The 20,312-nt window shown below is 38.7% G+C and overlaps 1 protein-coding gene and 1 long non-coding RNA gene across 2 annotated transcripts in view; one reads left to right on the top strand and one right to left on the bottom strand.

Moving 5' to 3' along the window:
* The first annotated feature begins 4,748 nt into the window (after positions 1-4,748).
* cradd (CASP2 and RIPK1 domain containing adaptor with death domain) overlaps positions 4,749-20,312 on the top strand; it is a 38,404-nt gene continuing 22,840 nt past the window's right edge. Inside the window, exon 1 of the mRNA XM_036576731.1 lies at positions 4,749-5,315. Within this exon, the coding sequence (XP_036432624.1) occupies positions 4,994-5,315 (322 nt within the window). The 5' untranslated portion in view covers positions 4,749-4,993. The remainder of the gene's footprint in view (positions 5,316-20,312) is intronic.
* On the bottom strand, positions 4,911-9,195 carry LOC118812053. Its single transcript, XR_005007520.1, has 2 exons — positions 9,086-9,195; positions 4,911-5,919 (listed from the first exon to the last, which is right to left on the bottom strand). It is a non-coding gene; the product is annotated as an uncharacterized LOC118812053 (long non-coding RNA).

Genomic DNA, 20,312 nt, shown 5'->3' with positions numbered 1-20,312 from the left:
TACAGAGAACACAGTGTTGCACATTTTAATGCAGAGGTAGTGTTTACTTTGCTAAATTTACTATATTGGGGGAAATATAAAGCATAAAATATGGCCTGTACAAAAGTTATAGCACATTTTATACTTTGTTGTATTTTTTCCAATATGCTAAACCCAAGAAATATTTAGAAACAGTGCACTAAAAATAGCAGAAAAATGCCATATTTCAGTTTGTTCCCTGTATAGGATGTACTAACTTATTTTCATTTATAAAGTCAACAAAACATGTTATTTGACCAAGAGTTGTTCAACTTTTACATATGAGTGTATTTATAGCTCGGCTCTTTTAATATTTCATGCAATTTTCTAAAATACTAGTTTGTTTTTGTTAATCAGAAATGACTTTATATGCTAAAATAGGATCATTTGTGATTTTCTGGTGGATTGGCTGAAGACAAAAGAGTAACATTAAGTATGATTCTGTGTATACACAGTCTTTAGCTTGTGTTGTAACCATCTGTGCCTATTTATTACAAGGAAGTGAATATCATTACCTTAAGTATTTACACGCTCCACAGGCAGCGCTTAGGAAATGGTGTTGTTCTCCTTGTCAAAGGTAAGAGCTATCAGGGAGCTTTAACGGCGCATACGGCTCGAGGTAATCCAGACCTCATTAAAGCAAATGGGATGTAATTAGTCTCACAAGCGTTCCATTACACTGGATTGATGGCATTTAAACTCAACACAGACAAGCAGGTGTCAGGTTTAGGGGACTTTCAGGAAACAGGCCGAAATCAATTCGGTGCAAGTGATATGGAAACATTCACTCAGCTTCATCTCACATCCCTTTCACCTCTCCCACTGTGTTTCTTAAACATTTTAAAGCTCTGTTATCTGGATACATTTCCAGGGACTCATAAATAATGCTGGACTAGTCAGTATCTTAACAGCTCAGAGAGGTCAAAGCTAAGGGTAAGTTGGAAAGGTTAGTTTGCTCATATATAGTTCATAATTGTTGTGACCGCTCACCTTACATTCACATCCAACCAACTGTGGCCAATCAATTATTTTTTCCTCCTGTTCACTTCTTCAAAACAGATGATTCAGTTCATAAGAAAAACTGTTCACACAAATGCAAATTACTGGCCATAATGTATGAAACATATGAAACATCTGCTGAAAAACATTTAATCATTTGAAAATGCTTTATGCTGATCAGCTAAAGGACCGTTAATCATTTGCATATGCTTTGTCCCTCTCTCTGTTGTACAACTTTCAGGTAACATTGCAGACAGCATGACTTAACAGATTAATGTATTTCAGGCTGTATACTAAAAAACAATACTACACAAATAGAATATAAAAAACAATTATTTATACATTTCTAATAATTTTTTTTCTATTATGGAGTAATGAAACATTAGAAGTGGTGAAACGATGGGCAGTTGTGCTAAAAGCTGATTGAAGAGTTAAGTACTGTGTGTTCATACTCAACTGGTAACATTACTCTGAGTGGGCTTAAACAGAGTTAAGTGGATTGTAAAGACAGAAGGTCCACTGAGGGCAATGGTAAAATTCTGTTAGGTCTTGGGCGAATTTTTACTATTACTTTACCATGACCTTTACAACAAAGAGCAGCTACGTGAAAAACAGGATACTACTCACATGTGGTCCAGATGGCCATTGATGTACCCTTATATAATAGCCCCAAAATGCAAAACACACTAGATACTGAAAACTATAATGTCTGTGATTTTTGTATTGTGTTTTATCATGGAAAAGGAAAAAAAGAAGATACATAGGTAGATAAATAGATAGGTAGATAAGGAAGTTATTTCTATTTAAAAGTACTTACTAATATATTATTATTAATAAATAATGTCAACAACTATATATTAACCATATATTAATAATTGCAAACAAATTTATTTTGTTTTCAATTTTATTTTGTAGTATCTTTTATTTCCGTTTCAGTGAGCACTTTGAGTGAGCATGCCATACCATGTTTATAGGATTTTTATAAAAAATGAATGCTAGGAATATATATATATATATATATATATATATATATATATATATATATATATGTATATATATATATATATATATATATATATATATATATATATATATATGCACACACATACACAATGTAACAAAAAAAAACAAAAAAAAACAATAACAAATAAATAGTGATATTTATTTTCTATGCGTTTTGTCTGGCATCCCCACCATAGCAAGCATTTCCCTCCACACAGGTTCTAGCTGGACCACCTTCTGAATTATATATACATACACACACATATGCTTACACCACATTTCATGGTTTCCCAAAAATGTTAAATTCAGCAAACAAACTGTAATTGAGTATTAACATGTGCATGGATGTGTTCTCTGTAGAGGATGTTTTAACTTATTTTCACAAATCAACTAAATATGTCAGTTATATGTAATTAACTGGGAAAGCCAAACTTTTGCATATAACTGTGAATATCAGCTTTCAATTAAAATATTAAATGGCATTTTTATATTGTACACCGCACACATATACGGTTAAAATTCGGATTTTTCTAATTTGACCTTGTGCGTCTTCATAAAAAACATCCTGACGATTGCTAGCTTACGTTTGTTTACTCTATTTCAGTCTGGCACAACGGCATTGTGTTGCTCAAAATTGTTTAACCATGTGTTTTGGTAATACATGCTGAAAACAGTTCTATCTAAATGCTTGGAAAAATTATCATTATTGTTTCCAATTTCAGTGCCAAGCACTGGTGCTTCTCTTTATATCATAAACTGATGAACCAACCCCATAATTTACATGGTGGCCAGCCAGAGCCTGTGTGGAGGAAAATGCTCACAATGGTGAGAATGCCAGACAAAAACCATAGAAAATAAATGAAAACCACAGTTTATTATTATTTATTTTCTTTGCTTTTTTTGTTAAAAGTCTGGTATTTATGTCCAAAAATCCCACTGCTGATGCTTCTGAGTATCTCACAAGCTTCCTAATAACAGGGATTCCCTGAAGGCAAAAATCACTGTTAACAGATTTTAAAAGGCTTAGTATAAAAAGCACTACACACTATGTGGTTGTGTAATGAGGAACAAGACTGGACCTGCAAAAAATCAGAATGCGAGGGATTATAATACGAGCACACCAACTAAAACACTGGTCCTCAATAGCTCTGCACTCTCTGGTATCCTCTGCCGTAACGTACCTGTCTCAGCTGGGACCTGATAAGGAAACCAAAAGTCTGCAGTGCATGTTGTCAGTAGAAGTTATTGACTGATACCTATTGAAAAAAAGACTGAGGTTAAGTGATGTGTGGGTCAACATCTCATCCTCAGGATGAACCAGATCAAGCTAGATTTACATAGCATGTTGGATAGTTCCTGATATACTTGCCTCCACAAAAAGGTCCTTTCATGCAAATGCTTCTCATATCCTGGAACAATTGCGCCAGCAGCTCAGGGCAAAAGAAACAACGCTACAATGACTGAGCTCCAAGTGTTTAATTATTTGCGATGCCCATTGTTTCAAAAACATCTGTGTACAGCATTTGGAGAAACGGAAACCAGCTAGACTGAGCATAAGATGCAGTCATCACATTTTGTCTTTCACCTTAATTTAAAGTATTGTTCAATTCATATGTACCTTAAGTTTGTATAAAGCCAGGAGAATGTTGAATAGTTAAAATTTACTATTTTGTATACCAGTTATTTCCTGTATCCTCTGTTTCCACATTGACACACTGAGCAAAAAATCAGTTTCTTGTATGCATGTATGCCATTTCAAAATTATTGTTATATCAATTAATTAATATTCACTACTCTCTATAGGATAAAGGTGATGTGGAACTCAACTTTAATAAGACCAAGCTTGTGAGGATTGTGTGATAAAAAAAAACTACAACTAGTTTGCAAAAGCAGGTTGTATTTTATTAGTGCAACATTTTGTCTGAGAATTTTTGATGCTGCAGCATAACCCAAAAAAAAAAAAATCTGTGGGGGGAATCAATTTCACTGTATGACTTACATGTTAGCAGATATGGGCCAAAATCTAAAACACTACACTACAGCACCACTATAAAGCCGAATGGATTCACTCCATGTCAGGACACCAAAGTTCACCAAATTTACTGTTTCTACACCTCACAGTCTTTACTGCCTAGTGTGCATGGGCCCCTAAAATATCACTCAAAGTATCCAAGACATGACTTATACCAATAACAATTACAGTTAAAGAATATCTATATCTCTAGGAATATTCTGAGATACAGGCAATTTACATAACCATTTAGTTTAGCAGCTGTGTGGAAACATCTGCTGGTGAGAGACAGCACAGCCCCCCCAATACGAACGGTTCAGTCCCTCTTATGATGTTTAATTAGACCCTACATGTTAACAAACATGCTGTGGTATTCAGTCATTTTATCTTATACAATATGTATTAAAAATAATTCTGACAGATAAGTGGTGACAAACACAACTCCTAAACAGAAATGATTTCTCATTCCTCTCCAGGTCACCAGACCTCAACATTTGTGATGTGAATTTCGCTTAAACAAAAACATAATGACTATCAATAAATGACTTTTGTTTTACTTAGCAGTGACTGTACAGAGTGTGTCGACTTTCTAAGTGTTATATTATGAAAAGACTGAAATAAAGGAGGTAAATTAAGACAAACAAACATCCGTCAACAAAACTTCAGTTCCTCGTGTTTCGTTTCTAGTCGGTGTAAAACGATGGAACATGAGGAAACGGCGGTTTAAAGACACCATCTCCCAAGTAATAACAGGCCTACGGGGGGTTATAACGGTTAAAAAGGCTGATTTATATAACTAATCACTTTAGCGTTGTCATTCAGCAGTTAAACTGAGTTGGTTTCGCATGAGGGCGAAGCGGCTCCTCCGCTGCTGCCCTGCTTTCTCTCTCCACACCGCTAGCAGGACTAGCAGACGTTTGCTAGCAGCATAGTTTCACTCTCAGCTCGAAAATCCGTAAAATTATGGACCCGAAGCATAAAGAAATTCTTCGAGCGCACAGGCTGCACCTCTCCGAGCAGCTCATAGTCGACGACACGATTATTCAGTACTTGTATCAAGAGGGCATTTTAACGGAGAGCCAGGTGGAGGAGATTCAGTCACAGCCGTCGAACAAAAACAAGACTCTGAGGCTGCTCGCTATCCTGCCCGGCCGCGGCCCTCTCGCCTTCGGCGCCTTTCTCAGCTCCCTCGAGCAGGACTTCCCCTGGATTAGAGAGAAACTCCTGCTCTTATCTGCGGCTGCAGACGACAGCGCGACTGTGTCGCACCCCAGCGCGGCCTCAGGTGGGTGAGTTGACCCACTGCGGTGGAGAGGTAAGGAGGGGGGAGGAGGGGTGATATTACTGAGTCAGGTAACCTAGCTAACTAACTTAGCGCGCTAACCTCTTGTCCCCAGGCCCCCTCAGGTTAAAGGTAGCGCTGAGGTGTTTTCAACAGAGCTGGAAAAACGTCCGTTGGTTAAACTGAACTCGCTGACCCAGAGGTTCAGTTTCACAGCCCGCTCGTTTCCCCCCGAGCGAAAAAAAGAGAAAGCCTCATGAGTCTGATGTTACAGAGTCACTGATAAGGCGGGCAGCTCAGCTCAGGTTGCCCACAGCTGACTTCAGGCAGAAAATGCTCCTTTGTTCCCCTGGTGTGTCCTCATCTTCAGGGTGACTCGACGGTGCTAACAGCAGTCTGTGTTCATAGCAGTGATTTTTAAAAAGCCTATGTCTCAGTAGCCTGCGTGTGTAAAACAAATTAATCTATCAAAAATACTTACATGGTTTGGGTCAGGGATAATGCACACAGGTCAGTTTAGTAGTTCAGTAGTTACTCCCATAGATATATGTGTACAGTACAGTGAACAGGCTCCTAAGTACCCCATGGTTGGTTTTGTCCTGTCTGTCTGGAAAAACAGAAAATTAATAAAGAAATACAGTCCTGTCTGAAAGTATTTGGGCAGTGAACCTGCTTATTGCTGTGTGCGTAAGAACTTTGTATTTGAGGTGCAAGGAATATAAGGCCAAGATCAGAAAAAGTATTGATTATGAACTCAGGCTAAAGTAGATGTATAGTATATAGACGTATAGAACTTATAACTTATTATATAACTTGATGTTTTTAGCGAACGCTAACTACATCAAGTCTTTAACGAACATTTACACATCACCAAATTCTTGGTTTGTGTCTCTGTTATGCTTTGCCAACAATTCAGATTATTAACAGTTGTTGTTTTCGGTTTAGATTTATGACCCAGATGCTGACTTTCAAGGTTTATAAGTTTTTTTAACAGGCAAAATTTGTACTTTACTGAGTTTGTATGTGTGTTTTTTTTAATGGCTTGCTGGTACATGTGGTATGTAAAGTTTCCAAAGACAGCCATGCAAAGCCCAAGACCTGACGCAGCCTCTCCTGTGTTTAATGTTCGGATGAATTGTAATGTTTTGCATCATAATTTATTTCCATTTCTTAAGTTTTAACTTTTCACCTTGGCCATGCCTGTCCGTTTGTTTTTGACCCATCTGTCCAGATTTGCACCGACTAATCCCTGCATTATGTTTAAAATTGTGATCATTGTGTTAATGAATAGATGATGAAAATCATCTGTAAACAGTAGATGGTGGTACTTGAACTCCTTCACTGTGGAGGTTGTTGGTGAGTGCAGTAACTTTTATTTATTTATTTATTTATTTATTTATTTTTGCAGTTTTTCTCACAGCTCTCACAATTCTGACTTGTTGATTTGGTCATGCTGAGTTTCTGCGCTATGAGTCTGATTGAAGTCTTCTTCCAGCATCCAGCATGCCTGGTTATTTTTCACAGATGGCTCTGTAGTTTTAATGTTGGTTTGAGCCGACTGATTCCACAGACAGACACCAAGGGGGAGATCAAATGCTAAATCCATCACTGTGTGTGCACAGCTTTATGTGTGCGCCATGTGATGGGGTACACCAGTAAAAAATATCCGGAAGCTGACTGCGCACATAAGTTAAAATGGATGTTGAAGCACAAGTGGCTTTGCTCTGAATTGGTACAGTACTGTGCAAAAGCCAGAGACCACCCTTCACCCTTTATTTAATTTCCAGTCACAATGGCCATTAAGTACAAGTTATTTTACATCTCAGGAGATATTTTGGGGGAGATTAGCGAAAGGAAAATACGTGAAAAAACTGTTTCCAAAACTGAAGTTCTAAAAATGATTAAAGGCTATAGAAAAAATTGGGCTCTTAACAACCATGCAAGACCTGATAGACCACCAAAACTGTCACTTCAGATAAACACTGCTTAGAGCTTTCATCTCTGAGAGAGAGAGGAGAAAATCAAGCTCCACTCTTTCTTCAGCTCTGAAAAAATCCACAGGTGTTTCTGTCCATCCTTCCACTGTGAGAAGACAGCTCAACACTATGAGTCTGAAAGGATGTGTAGCTGTCAAGAAACTGTTACTGAGAAAAGGAAGAAGATAAAAAAAGAAAAAAAATTGCAGATCAAACAAAGAAGCTGCTGGTCTTCTCAGAACAATGAACTGACCAGCCCAGAGTCCAGACCTCAGCATCACTGAATGTGCTTGGATTGCTTGGATTGTGAGAAGCAGAAAATGCAACCAATGTCTAAGACTGAACTTTGGAGGTGTGGATAAAATATCCTTGTAGTCTGAAAAGAATGGAAGCTGTAATAAAGTCAAAAGGTAGATGCACTAAATACTTAAATTTATATTTTGTGTAGTTGTAGAGGCTTTTGTGCAATTTCCTGTTAAATATATGATTTTTTTTTCCTGTTGCTGGAAAATGAGTAACTTGTATTTAATGGCTGTTTTGGCTGGAAATGAATTAAATGGAAAGGTGGTCTCTGACTTCTGCACAGCAATGTACAGTTTATAATCCCGCTCATGCCAAGAAAAGAAATGTGATATTCGGCATTTTTGCCCAATATTACTGTCAAACAGCTTGAGAATATGTCAACAAAAAGTTACAATTCTAACTGCCATTTTGCTCTCAGACTTCACTTCATTTTAAATCATTATATCCTTCAAAAATGCCTTTGATTGGTACCTCAGTGTCTTGTTTTGCTTCCGAGACATGCTTCCTATGATGAAACCATGGCTTTTAAAGTAATTTCACATAGGACGAAATGACTACAGCGAGAAACAGAAGGAGTGCAAAAAAAAAAAAACCAAGTTGTGTTTTCAGTTTCTCAAGGCCAGGCTTGCTGCCCTGCTTTCCGTGAAAGCTACATAAATTCCTGGCATCGGCACTCTCGCCCTGCATCCTCCTTTCTAGGAAAAATACAGCCTAATCAAAGCCATTTGTTGGCTGCTCTCCCTCCCTTTCCCGTCTCCCGCTTCTGAACTGAAGATTTTATTGACTCACTGTGGTTCGACTTATAATAAATGTGAGAGGCAGGCCTGTGGATGAAAGAAATGGAAAAAATAAGCATGCTCCCCATACTTCTAGGAAACAGATGATAAAGGAGAAGCATTAAAGTGAACAAGAACTCACAGTTGCTGAAACCCAGCTTTAATTAGGAAAGTTTTAATCGATCATGTTTCTTTGTCTGTGTACTTTCAGTACATTTTGTTGTTTAAAAATAGAAGAATTGCAGAATCACTGTTATTTGTGCTATAATTCAGCATGTCTACAAGATTAAAATTCATGACATTTACTTGTTTGTATCAAACTTTTGTCATGGCAACAGATAAGATAATACCATTCTGTTGACATAGAAACAGGTTATTTTAGCTCTGCTATATTCTCTTTTCTAATTATTGGCTTAAAATCCTCTCTCTTACTGCTCATTTGTGTATAGGCATCTGTGTCATTCTCTTTTTTTCGGAGCAGATACTCAACTTGTAGTACTGACTTTATTGTGCTTCCTTGTGTCTCACATAAGTTACTAATGTTGAATTGGCTAATTTGCTCATTTCGGGACGTTTGTCACACAGTGATTGATCATTCGCTTCAGTCGTTGATGACTTAAGTGATGCTGCCCTTTGGCTAATGCATATGATTACAATTTCCTGGCCTTTTGTGCCAGACTAGGAAATGTTCCACTGCAAAATGAATGAGGTTTCTTACCTCACATTGTATGAATCCTCTTTGCCAAAATGGGAAACTTTTTGATTTGTTATTACTTCCATGGACTGGCTCCTGGCTTAATGCTTCCTCATAGGTGGAGAACTGTTCCCCTTTCCAGACTCATCAAAAGCAGAATAAAGTAGGTCTGGGGATGTTTGACACATCTGTAATTCATTTTTAACGGAATTCTTACATTTTTTCTGAGAAAGTATATGACCACCTTAAGTTCACAGTTGCCTTCTCTGTCTGTGCCATGGCTTCTAGCTTCCCCTCCCCACCAGTGCAGCGGAGCAGGCACATTTAATAATTGGCTCTCGAAGCAGGTCCATTTGTTTTCTTTGGCTCTTGCAGCCCCCACCCACCCCGCTCCTTTGGCGCAGTCTGCTTTCCAGGAATTTTGGACCGAGAAAAGCTTTGCTGTCAGTGTAGAAACATGCAGTAGGCCCTGCTCCTCCTAACAGTGGTTTAGCTGCAGTCCAGCTGGCCTCTTTCCTCTGACGCACTGCTAGCCACGAAGGCTGTATTAAACTTTTATTGAGAGGCCCAAACAGTTGCTCTGTGTTTTGTAAAAGAGAACTGTAGAAGGCAGTTGAGGACGCTGCAGGTTTAGCAGACCAAAGAGAGTGTGGAAAAAGCATATGAGAAGGAGGGAGCAACTTAAGGTTTGTTACTTAACCACAGCTTGTCATAGTCGGTCTTCCATGTGGATTAGCATTGACCATTGCTGACTTCATTTGCATTTTTATGTATGGAGGCCATTTTCAGATGCTTTGTTGTAATGAACTAGACCCACTTTTTCCAGATGTCCAAGACAGCGTGAACTGTAATATGACATATAGCATTGTGATACAGAAGTCAAACACCTCGTGCATTTGTATAGTGTTTAACTAGCTATGACAAAGTATTGATAAATGTGTCTTATTGTATGTAACTTCAGGATAAACAGTTTATACTGAAACACTTTGTTTCCAATTCCAAAAAAAGTTAGGACAGTATGTGAAATTCAGAAAAAAACAGGGCAAAGACAAGATGAGTAATGTTTTATCTTATAGACTTGATTGTTTTTATGTAAACATACACGCATTCTAAAATCGATGGCTGCAGCATTTTCCAAAATTTGTGCAAAACAAAATCTTAAACGTAGTGTAATCATTAGGGGTGCAGGAAAAAATCGATTCTTAGATGTATCGCGATGCGGACGTGAACGATTCTGAATCGATTAACAAATGTCAAAAATCGATTTTCTAAATATTTAATTTATAACGTAATGTTGACGGAACGCAAAAGGCGGAACTTGGAAGTGCGGAAGTGCAGCGCCCGGACAGTCTGTGGTGGCACATAACAAAAACACTCCCTGATGAGGGAGAAATCCGACTGGCTCCCTCTGCATTAAAAGCCAGGTCAGGTCAAGAGTCACAACACAAATGAAAAGAAGAGACATTTTGTCCTTTCAACAAAAAATCAAACCACCTTGGGAGCCACAACATTTTATGTCCGGTATGTGTCAGTATGTGATAGTATCCCTAGTATAGGCTAAACAATATAAACGAGAGCGCACTTACTTTGCTCTGCTTTAAGCTTTAGCCGCTTTCCTCCCCTTTCCCTCAGGAAACTTTTATTCAAAACTAGAGCAGCTTATTGTAAAATGTCTCTCAACGTTTGACTGTTTTACGAGGCTGAAGTCGCTTCTTATTCTCCAGCTTCTTGTTCGAATTTTCCCATTCCACCTTAAATTCTGACTGAGGCGCTGAATGTAAATGCGACATCATTTAAGGTGGAACGGGAAAATTCGAAAAGAGAAGTGACTTCATCTTCGCAACTTTTTAGTGTTTGACAGTCTCTCGTTGCAGATTTAACATACCAGGAAACCAACTGTGCTGCTTATAAATGCGAATAACGCATCGCTGCTATGTGACCTGCTTTCTGCATGGCAATTCTCAGTCGTTGCGAAACACGGGCTTTCGCGCTATGTTGCACACGCCCCGTCTCAAAGATACTTTACTGACACAGCGATCCCCCCCGTCTCTACAACGAGACTAAAGCCGAAGTTATAAAAATATTAAAGAAAACGGGCAGGACGGCTGTAACGTGCTGCATCGACATCCATTACCACTGGATCTTTTGTCACCGTAAATGCGCATTTTATCACTGGCAGCAGCGTCTCCTGTGCTCTAAACAAAAGCACTGAATGAGAGCCTTCCAGTTCGCTTGCCACATCACTTCCATTTGATTTATTAATAAGAGATATTGGAAGTAAATTCTTTATGGATCATTACAAATACTTTAGTTAAAAGTACCAAGTCACTTTAAATAACAACACTGAGTCACTTAGTCACTTTAAAATGTATATTGTCTCTATATTCTGTGTATATTTTGTGTATATTTAATATATTTCAGTTGGTTTTTCTTGTATTTTTATTTTTACTTACTTACTTTCTGTAGAGTGATTAGCTGAGCCTCGCCACAAGCATTTCAATGCATAAATATCCTGACATGCAAATGACAAATAAACTTGAAACTTGAACTCACACAGTGAGAAAATAGAAATGCATATAATATAGAAAAAAAATTGTTTTATAATCGCATCACAGCCCTCTGAATCGTAATTGAATCGAATCGTGAGGTGCCTAGAGATTCCCACCCGTAGTAATCATGCTAGGTGTAAAAGGGTCCAGTAAAGCACTTAGCAAAGGCCTTGTGCTTAATGAGGATGGGATGAGGCTCGCCACTTTATCAAAAATGCATCAGCAAAAAATCCAGCAGTTTAGAAATAATGCTCCTCAGCAAACAATTACAAGACTTTTAGGCATTTTACTCATACAGTGCATATAATCATCAACAAAGTCAAGGAATCTGGAGAAATCTCTGTACGTAATGGGCAAGGCCGAAAACCACAACTGAATGCTCATGACCTTTGATCACTCAGACAGCACTGCCTTTAAAAACTGCCATGATTCTGTGATAGATATCCCATAGGGCTGGGCGATATGGCCAAAAACTTTATCACGATAAAAGTATTCATATCAGTTGATATCGATACATATAAATGTCAAACCGTTATTTCTTTCAAGTTTGAAGGCTGATTTTTGCTCCTGAGTGGTCATTTGTCGTTTTAAACTATCCTTTATGGTCAGAACAAGACAAACACTCGCCAAACAGTGGAACATTTCACAAATCTGTCATGGGAGAGTGGCAGAAGGTTTCAGGGTCAGCTGTTTTACCAGCTGGAAGAGCATGGCTGCAATTTTTGGAATATTCATAATTTAAGAAAGAAAACAAAATATTTTTAGCTGTCTGGTTACGAATGCTAAACTGTTTAGTTTCTCACCAACATCAGCTTAGTACGAACAGCAAACATTAGCTGGCTCAATACGTCAATGATGGATCACACCGCCTTACTGCTATCACTCCTACCGCATCCATGTCAGAGCATTTCACAGTATTCAGACACCAGCTAGCAGACGACTGGATTTCTCTATTCTTTGGCAGTAGATTGAGAGGTAAACAGCGATATACACTATATTGCCAAAAGTATTCACTCACCCATCCAAATCATTGAATTCAGGTGTTTCAATCACTTTCATGGCCACAGGTGTATAAAACCAAGCACCTAGGCATGCAGACTGCTTCTACAAACAGTTGTGAAAGAATGAGTCGCTCTCAGGAGCTCAGAGAATTCCAGCGTGGTACCATGATAGGATGCCACCTGTGCAACAAGTCCAATCGTGAAATTTCCTCGCTACTAAATATTCCACAGTCAACTGTCAGTGGTATTATAACAAAGTGGAAGCAATTGGGAATGACAGCAACTCAGCCACGAAGTGGTCGGCCACGTATAATGACAGAGCGGGGTCAGCGGATGCTGAGGCGCATAGTGAGCAGAGGTCACCAACTTTCTGCAGAGTCAATCACTACAGACCCCCAAACTTCATGTGGCCTTCAGATTAGCTCAAGAACAGCGTAGAGAGCTTCGTGGAATGGGTTTTCATGGCCGAGCAGCTGCATTCAAGCCTTACATCACCAAGCGCAATGCAAAGCGTTGAATGCAGTGGTGTAAAGAGCCGCCATTGGACTCTAGAGCAGTGGAGACGTTTTTCTGGAGTGATGAATCACGCTTCTCCGTCTGGCAATCCGATGGACGAGTCTGGGTTTGGTGGTTTCTGGGAGAACGGTACTCATCTGACTGCATTGTGCCAAGTGTAAAGTTTGGTGGAGGGGGGATTATGATGTGGGGTTGTTTTTCAGGAGTTGGGCTCGGCCCCTTAGTTCCAGTGAAAGGAACTCCTAATGCTTCAGCAGACCAAGAGATTTTGGACAATTTCATGCTCCCAACTTTGTGGGAACAGTTTGGGGATGGCCCCTTCCTGTTCCAAGAATCCTGACCTCAATCCGATAGAGCACCTTTGGGATGAATTAGAGCGGAGACTGCAAGCCAGGCTGACCTCACAAATGCGCTTCTGGAAGAATGGTCAAAAATGCCCATAAACACACTCCTAAATCTTGTGGAAGGCCTTCCCAGAAGAGTTGAAGCTGTTATAGCTGCAAAGGGTGGGCCGACATCATATTAAACCCTATAGATTAAGAATGGAATGTCACTCAAGTTCATATGCGTGTGAAGGCAGACGACGAATACTTTTGGCAATATAGTGTATCTTTTGTTTCTTGAGAATGCACTAAAATATGACTGAGCACTGTAACACAGCGCTGTAATTGTGAGGAGCAGACGTGATTTAACGCTGCTAAAGCTTGTTAGGATGTTAGGCAAGTGGTGAGTTCGCTGTAGGACAGTACAGTTACGCTACTGATCTCGTTACTCACACTTGGTCACAGGAGAACAGATTGCCGGTTGCTCCACTCAAGCAGGGAATGTATAACTCCACGTTTCAGACATTGACAAAGTCTAATCATGCCTCTCTAATCATGTCAAAAACTCAGAAGTGCGCCCTCTCGTGGCGACAGCAGAGTAGTGTCGCTTTCCTTGCAGTAGAAAACGCCACCAGGGCTGTTGAACGTTTCTTATATTTCTGTTGAGGAAAATTAAATCGCGTTAATTATCGTTCTTGTTTTATCGCCCAGCCCTAATATCACCACGTGGTTTGAATCCTTTCACAAACTGTTGTCAGTGAACGCTGTTTGTTGCTGACAACACCAAGTCACATTCTGCCGTGTTAAAACAGCATGGCTGCGTAATCAGAGCGTGCAGGCGCTGGACTGAAAGCAAAACAGTTTGAAGGACCTGTGCAGTTGCACAACTGAAAACTTACAACAGAAGAATAGCAAAAAAGTCCACTTTCAAAACAATCAGTTTTTGTCTTTAGTCTCTAAATGTTCATTAAGTGTTGTTAAAGAGGGAGGTGATGTAACACAAAAGTAAACAGGCACTGGTCTCAACTTTTTTGGAATGTGTTGCAGACATCAAATTTGGAATGATGATATATATATATACATATAAACAACAATGAAGTTCATAAGGTAAAACAAAAAAATATTGTGTTTTTCAATTTCATACGGGTCAAACAGAAATGACTAATCATCGCTTTCTGTTTTTATAAGCATTTCACACACATTGGGTTTGTATTAGTATTTGATATTCCTCAGAGCTTTAAACATTGTACAGTAGCTGCTATCCTGATTTTGGTTCAGAAATCCTTTTTGGGGGCATGTAGGAAAATGTAGATCTAAAGAGGCTCTGAGAACAGTGTTTTAGGGAGTATTTGCCCTTTGATAAAAATATGAGTGCCTCACAATGCCTGTCTGTTCATTCAGCACCTGATCTGCTGTGGTGAGGTCGGTATGAAAGCATCCACAGTGACCACAATGCTACCTCTCTTTACCTCACTCACAAGAATTCTAGATTTTTCCTGGAACTAGAAACCAAGAAGCTTTAAAAAGTCGGTCATAAATCACCATGACTGCCTTTCTGAGTCTTTCACAATATTTCAAGTAAAGGGAACTGTGTAATTATCTTTGTTGCAGCGATAAAAATAGAATTCACTAGCTTGACTTTGTGTCAGCAACACTAAGTCATTGGCTTGACTGAAATGCTTATCATTAGGATTAGACTGTTCCCTGTTACAGCCCCTGCACAGGTCTGCACAAGTTTGTTTGCCTGTCCGCCTGGCCAGCCAGCTCCTTCGCTTGGCCATTAAACATGCTTCCTACAACTTACGACTCCCTGGTGTCCCTCATGTATTTCCTCTAGGACATTGCAGGCAGCTTGCTGTTGTTTCATGCAGTTCTAAGTGAGTTGTGGTTAAGTCAGACTTTAATCCTTGTAAGTCTCAGTAGAAAGAGCTTTAGAGCTACATGAAAACACAGTCATGTGACCAAAACCACACTCCTGTGTTTATATAGTATCCTCAGTGTCAGTCGTTAATATAAATATGTACCTTGATCATAAAGGCAAAAAGCCCCCTTCAGTTTCTGCCAAAACATTGTGATGGCATAGAGGCTTAAAAATACAAGTAAACATATAATATTAAAAAAGAGTTCAGCACAGTGCTTTGCTGCCTATGTGTTCCACATGAAAGTGTTACAGGTGACTGTCTGTAAACAGGCTATCAATAGATCTCAATACTGTTAGCTTCATAAAGACAGCCAGTAAAATCAGTGAAAGAATGGAATGGAATTGTTTCTAAATTACGTATTCACAAAGAAAAAGCATATGAGCCCACTTTCAGGGAGTATATTTTGTGTACATTATGTAACATGAGCAGACAAGACTCCTCAAATGAAGAACATTGATTAATATTTGCTTCTAAATGATGCTGTTTGCTTTGGGGAACTGAAAAGAGACACATATGGCAGATTAGCCTGAAATGTATTCTGTTTCTTTGAGACACGTGCATAGAATTGCTATTTATAACAAATAATGCCTGATAACTGTGGAAAGTAGTCTATATCTTAAAACCGTAAATGTATATATGTAACTCAAAGTTAGAACATTGCAGTATGACAGAATACTTGTTGGTTGTCTCCTATGCATAAATGATCCCTTAACAACAAGAAACACAACAGCACATTGCTAGTCTGTAGCAAAAAGTATACAGACTTTCTGGAAAATGGTTATTTTGGAAATACAGTGTTTTTCTATTTGCCCTTTTGGCATTTGTTCATGTTTTACTTCGTAGTAGGGCTGTAACGATTCTGAAACCAGGACCGAAACCGTGATACAAACATCCACCGTCTTGTGTTGCGGATTCGGAAGACAGAACCGTGATAACCCCCTCCCCCCAACTGCAACCCGCTGACACTGCAGCTGGTGTAGCCTGTTGAGCTCTCAGTAAGTTACTAAAGTAACAAAACTCATTTTTAATTTCACAGTTAACATTATAACACATGGAAATCACAAAATTATTACTGTTTAAAGCTGTATAGCGTGTTCTTTAGTGGTCTTCTCTTTAATGTTCCTTATTGTTGGTGAATTAATAAAACACAGAATTTTTTCCCTGTTTTCTCTTGTTTTTGAGAAAATACAGGGTAATTTTGAAGAAAACTCATGGTGTAGCTTTATATATTACATGCAAGTAATACTTCATAGATTTCATAGAAATGTAAGAATATGTTATAAAACCCTGGCCTGCAAACATTTTAAAGATTGATAAAAGGAGGCTCATTAACTATATAAGTAAATAAAAAGATATTTATGTATCCATAAATTATTACATGGCCCAGCATAAGCGCCCAGCATGAGCTTTAAACTGAGTTCTTATAGGCTGCTTTTAATGTAAGCCTGCAATCCCAAATCAATTATGTAATAAATCACCATAGGAGGGCTGAGTGTCAGGGGTTTACTTTCCTGTAGAGTTAATGTGAATTTAATATCATAATGGATTTTTTTTTTTTCTCACTAGCTAATTCTCTCTCAATCACATGATGCTACCAGCTCTAGGAGGGTGAAGTCTAGCACATGCTTCCTCCAAGTCATGTGAAGCCAGCCACTGCATGTTTTCAACCTGTTACTAATGCAGCATTGTTGGACAGTTGAACGCGCTTGGAGGAGAATGCTAACTGCCAGGCCTGAGAAACCCTGCTCCATGTCCGCTCCACATGATCCATTCTAATAATCAATATCTTTATTTGATTTTCACGATGATGGAAGAAATTAGAGCAATGGTCGTAAAGACAGTTTACAACTTAACAGCAACACACATCAAGACAAAACAAAACCAGCAAAAAAAAAAAAAACGTACGTAGTGTTCACAGTTCAGTTTATGTTGATCCGTTACGTTGCAGTCGTGTCCAATTCTTTTGTAGTATTCCTCTTTAGGCTTCTTCGCTAAGCAGCCTAGCTATATTTACACTATATATCAGTCAGCAAGCTCCCCCTTTTCAAGAAAATTCAGAAACACCTCCCATATATCTCTGAATTCATTCATTTTTCCCTTGATAAAATATGTCTTAACTTGAGACTTGAGGTCATTCCTTTTATCCACTGTGATATACCAGGGGCGCCTTCCTTTTTCCAGGATCGAGCTATTACACGTTTAGCTTCAAGGAGACATAGCTTAATCAAGGAGGATTCTTTTTTATGGATTTTAAGTTCATCTGGGAATATTTGAAAAATGCACAGCTTAGGACTAAGAGGAACATCCTTGTCAATAATCAATGACACTATGTGGATTACCCTTTTCCAGAGGTCCCGTATTACAGAGCATCCCCATATACAGTGGAACAGTGTACCTTTGCTCTGTTTGCATTTAATACAAGTATCTGGAATATTTGAGTTAATTTGGTGTAGTCTGATGGTGTAATGTACCATCTGCCTAGCCATTTGTATTGAAGACGTTTTGAATTAGTATTTAGCGTTTGCGTCTGGGCCTTCACACAGGCCAGACTCCATTCTTCCTCAGATATTTCCTCCTTTAGGTCGGTCTTCCAGGCTCGAAGTTTACAGTTAGAAGATTCTTTTGATTTTCCCACCACAAAACTATAGAGAACGGAAATCTGGCCTCTTCCTAATGAAGGTAGTGGTGGTATATCAAGAGATTTGTGTCTCAAACAGATAAAGCTTCTTACTTGAAGGTATTTATAAAAATACTTTTGAGGGATATTATAGGTCTTCCTGAGCTCCTTGAATGTCATCAGTTTCCCTTCCTTGTAAAGATCTGACACACTGCTTATGCCTTGCCTTGACCACATCCTGAAACCTAGATCAGATTTCCCAGGACGAAAGCTATTATTACCAAAAATTGGACTGAAGCGAGAAAAATGTGACGACTCTTCAAGGTAGCAGAGAATTTCATACCACACAGATATAGTATTTTTGAGAAAGGGGTTTTTTTGTTTGTTTTTTTAAGTGTTGTGCCTTCAGATGAGAAGAGATACAGCTTTAATGGGAGATTCTTTATATCATGTGATTCAGTTAACATCCATGCTGGTGGTGGCTCTGACATGAAATAAAACATTGCGGCACGTATTTGAGCTGCCCAGTAATACCACTTAAAATTGGGTAACATCAGACCTCCTCTATCATATGGTAGGTAAAGTAGAGAATATCTCAGTCTAGGATGTTCACCGTTCCATATGAAGTGTGTGATCGTTTTTTTGAGAAGGTTAAAAAGAGAAGGTGGTGGCTGGAGAGGAATTGTCTGAAAAGGATATAAAAATTTAGGTAAGACAGACATTTTAATTATATTAATTTTTATGATCATAGATATGGGGAGCTTGGCCCATCTGGAGATTGAATTTAATGTTGAGTCGATAACTGGGTCATAATTTGTTGTGATAAGTTTACTCATATCAGGGGTTATTTTAATTCCAAGATATGTGAATCCCTCTTCAGTGGAACTAAATGGAGTTAACAGAGGCAGTTGAGGTCTGTTCTTTTCCTGCAGATACATTATAACTGATTTGTTGTTGTTTATCTTGTACCCAGAAATAATACCAAAGGAGGTAATTAATTCAAGGAGTGCATGAATAGTTTGCTTTAAATTGGAGAGAAATAAAACTATATCATCTGCATATAATGATATACAGTGCTCTACCTCACCAACCTCTATACCCCTGATACTAGTATGTGTTTGAATGGCCATGGCCAGAGGCTCTGTGGCAACAGTAAATAACAGAGCTGACAAGGAGCAACCTTGTCATGTGCCTCTGTGCAATCTAAATGGAGAAGAAAGAAGCCCGTTAGTGAGAATTCTAGCCGATGGGTTTGCATAGAGAATACGAATCCATATTATAAATCCATCTCTGATACCCATTCTGTGGAGAACATCAAACATATATTGCCATTCGATATGGTCAAAAGCTTTTTCTGCATCCAGTGACAGTACAGCTCTATCATCTATTTCAGTGCTTATATGTACAATGTTTAATATTCGCCGAATATTGTGAAAGGCTTGCCTCCCTTGTATAAAACCGTTTTGGTCCTCATGTATAATTTTTGGTAGAAGGGATTCCAATCTTCTTGCTAATACTTTACACAGAATTTTTGTATCATTATTTAGAAGTGAAATTGGTCTATATGACTTTCTATCTGTTGGACATTTCCCAGGTTTGACCAGCAGTGTAATTAGCGCGCAATTTAGTGTCGGGGGTAGAGTGTCAGATTTGTAGGATTTGAGATACATATCCATGAGGGGTGGAATCAATTTACTCATGAATAGTTTATATATTTTTATCGGTATGCCATCGGGCCCTGGCGCTTTCCCTCCCTTCATGTTACTAATTGCACCAGCAAGCTCTTCAGCTTCCAATTCACGTTCCAAAGAAGCAGAATACACTTCATCCAATGGAGAGAATTGTAAAAAGTTAAGAAATTCTGACTGCCTTTGTTGCGATATATGTGAATATTCTTAACTATATATGGTCTGGTAATATGCTCGAAATGAATTATTTATTTCTTCTGGGTCAACTGTTATGTGTCCGTCCTCACTTTCAATTGCATTTATAGCCCTCTCTGACTGCAATTGCTTAATACGCCAGGCCAGAAGTTTCCCTGCTCTCTCTCCCTGTTCATAATAGCTCTGCTTTAGGCGCCACAAGCTCTTTATTGCCTGGTTCGATGACAATTCATTATATTGGGATTTTAGTATATGCAACTGGGGAATGAGTCTGGAAGGATCATTACTCGAATAAATTTGCTCTTCCATTTCTTTGATGTTATCTTCTAGTTTTTTAAACTTCATCTTTAATTTTGCGGCTTGTATAACTTATCATTTGCCCCCTTAGGAAGGCTTTAAAAGCCTCCCATCTCACTGATGCTGTCGTTTCATTTGTGTTA

Source organism: Colossoma macropomum, unplaced genomic scaffold (genome assembly GCF_904425465.1).
Source record: "Colossoma macropomum unplaced genomic scaffold, Colossoma_macropomum, whole genome shotgun sequence".
Taxonomy (NCBI): Eukaryota; Metazoa; Chordata; class Actinopteri; order Characiformes; family Serrasalmidae; genus Colossoma; species Colossoma macropomum.
The sequence above is the reverse complement of the archived record's forward strand: the minus strand, read 5'-3'. Positions and strand labels throughout refer to the sequence as shown.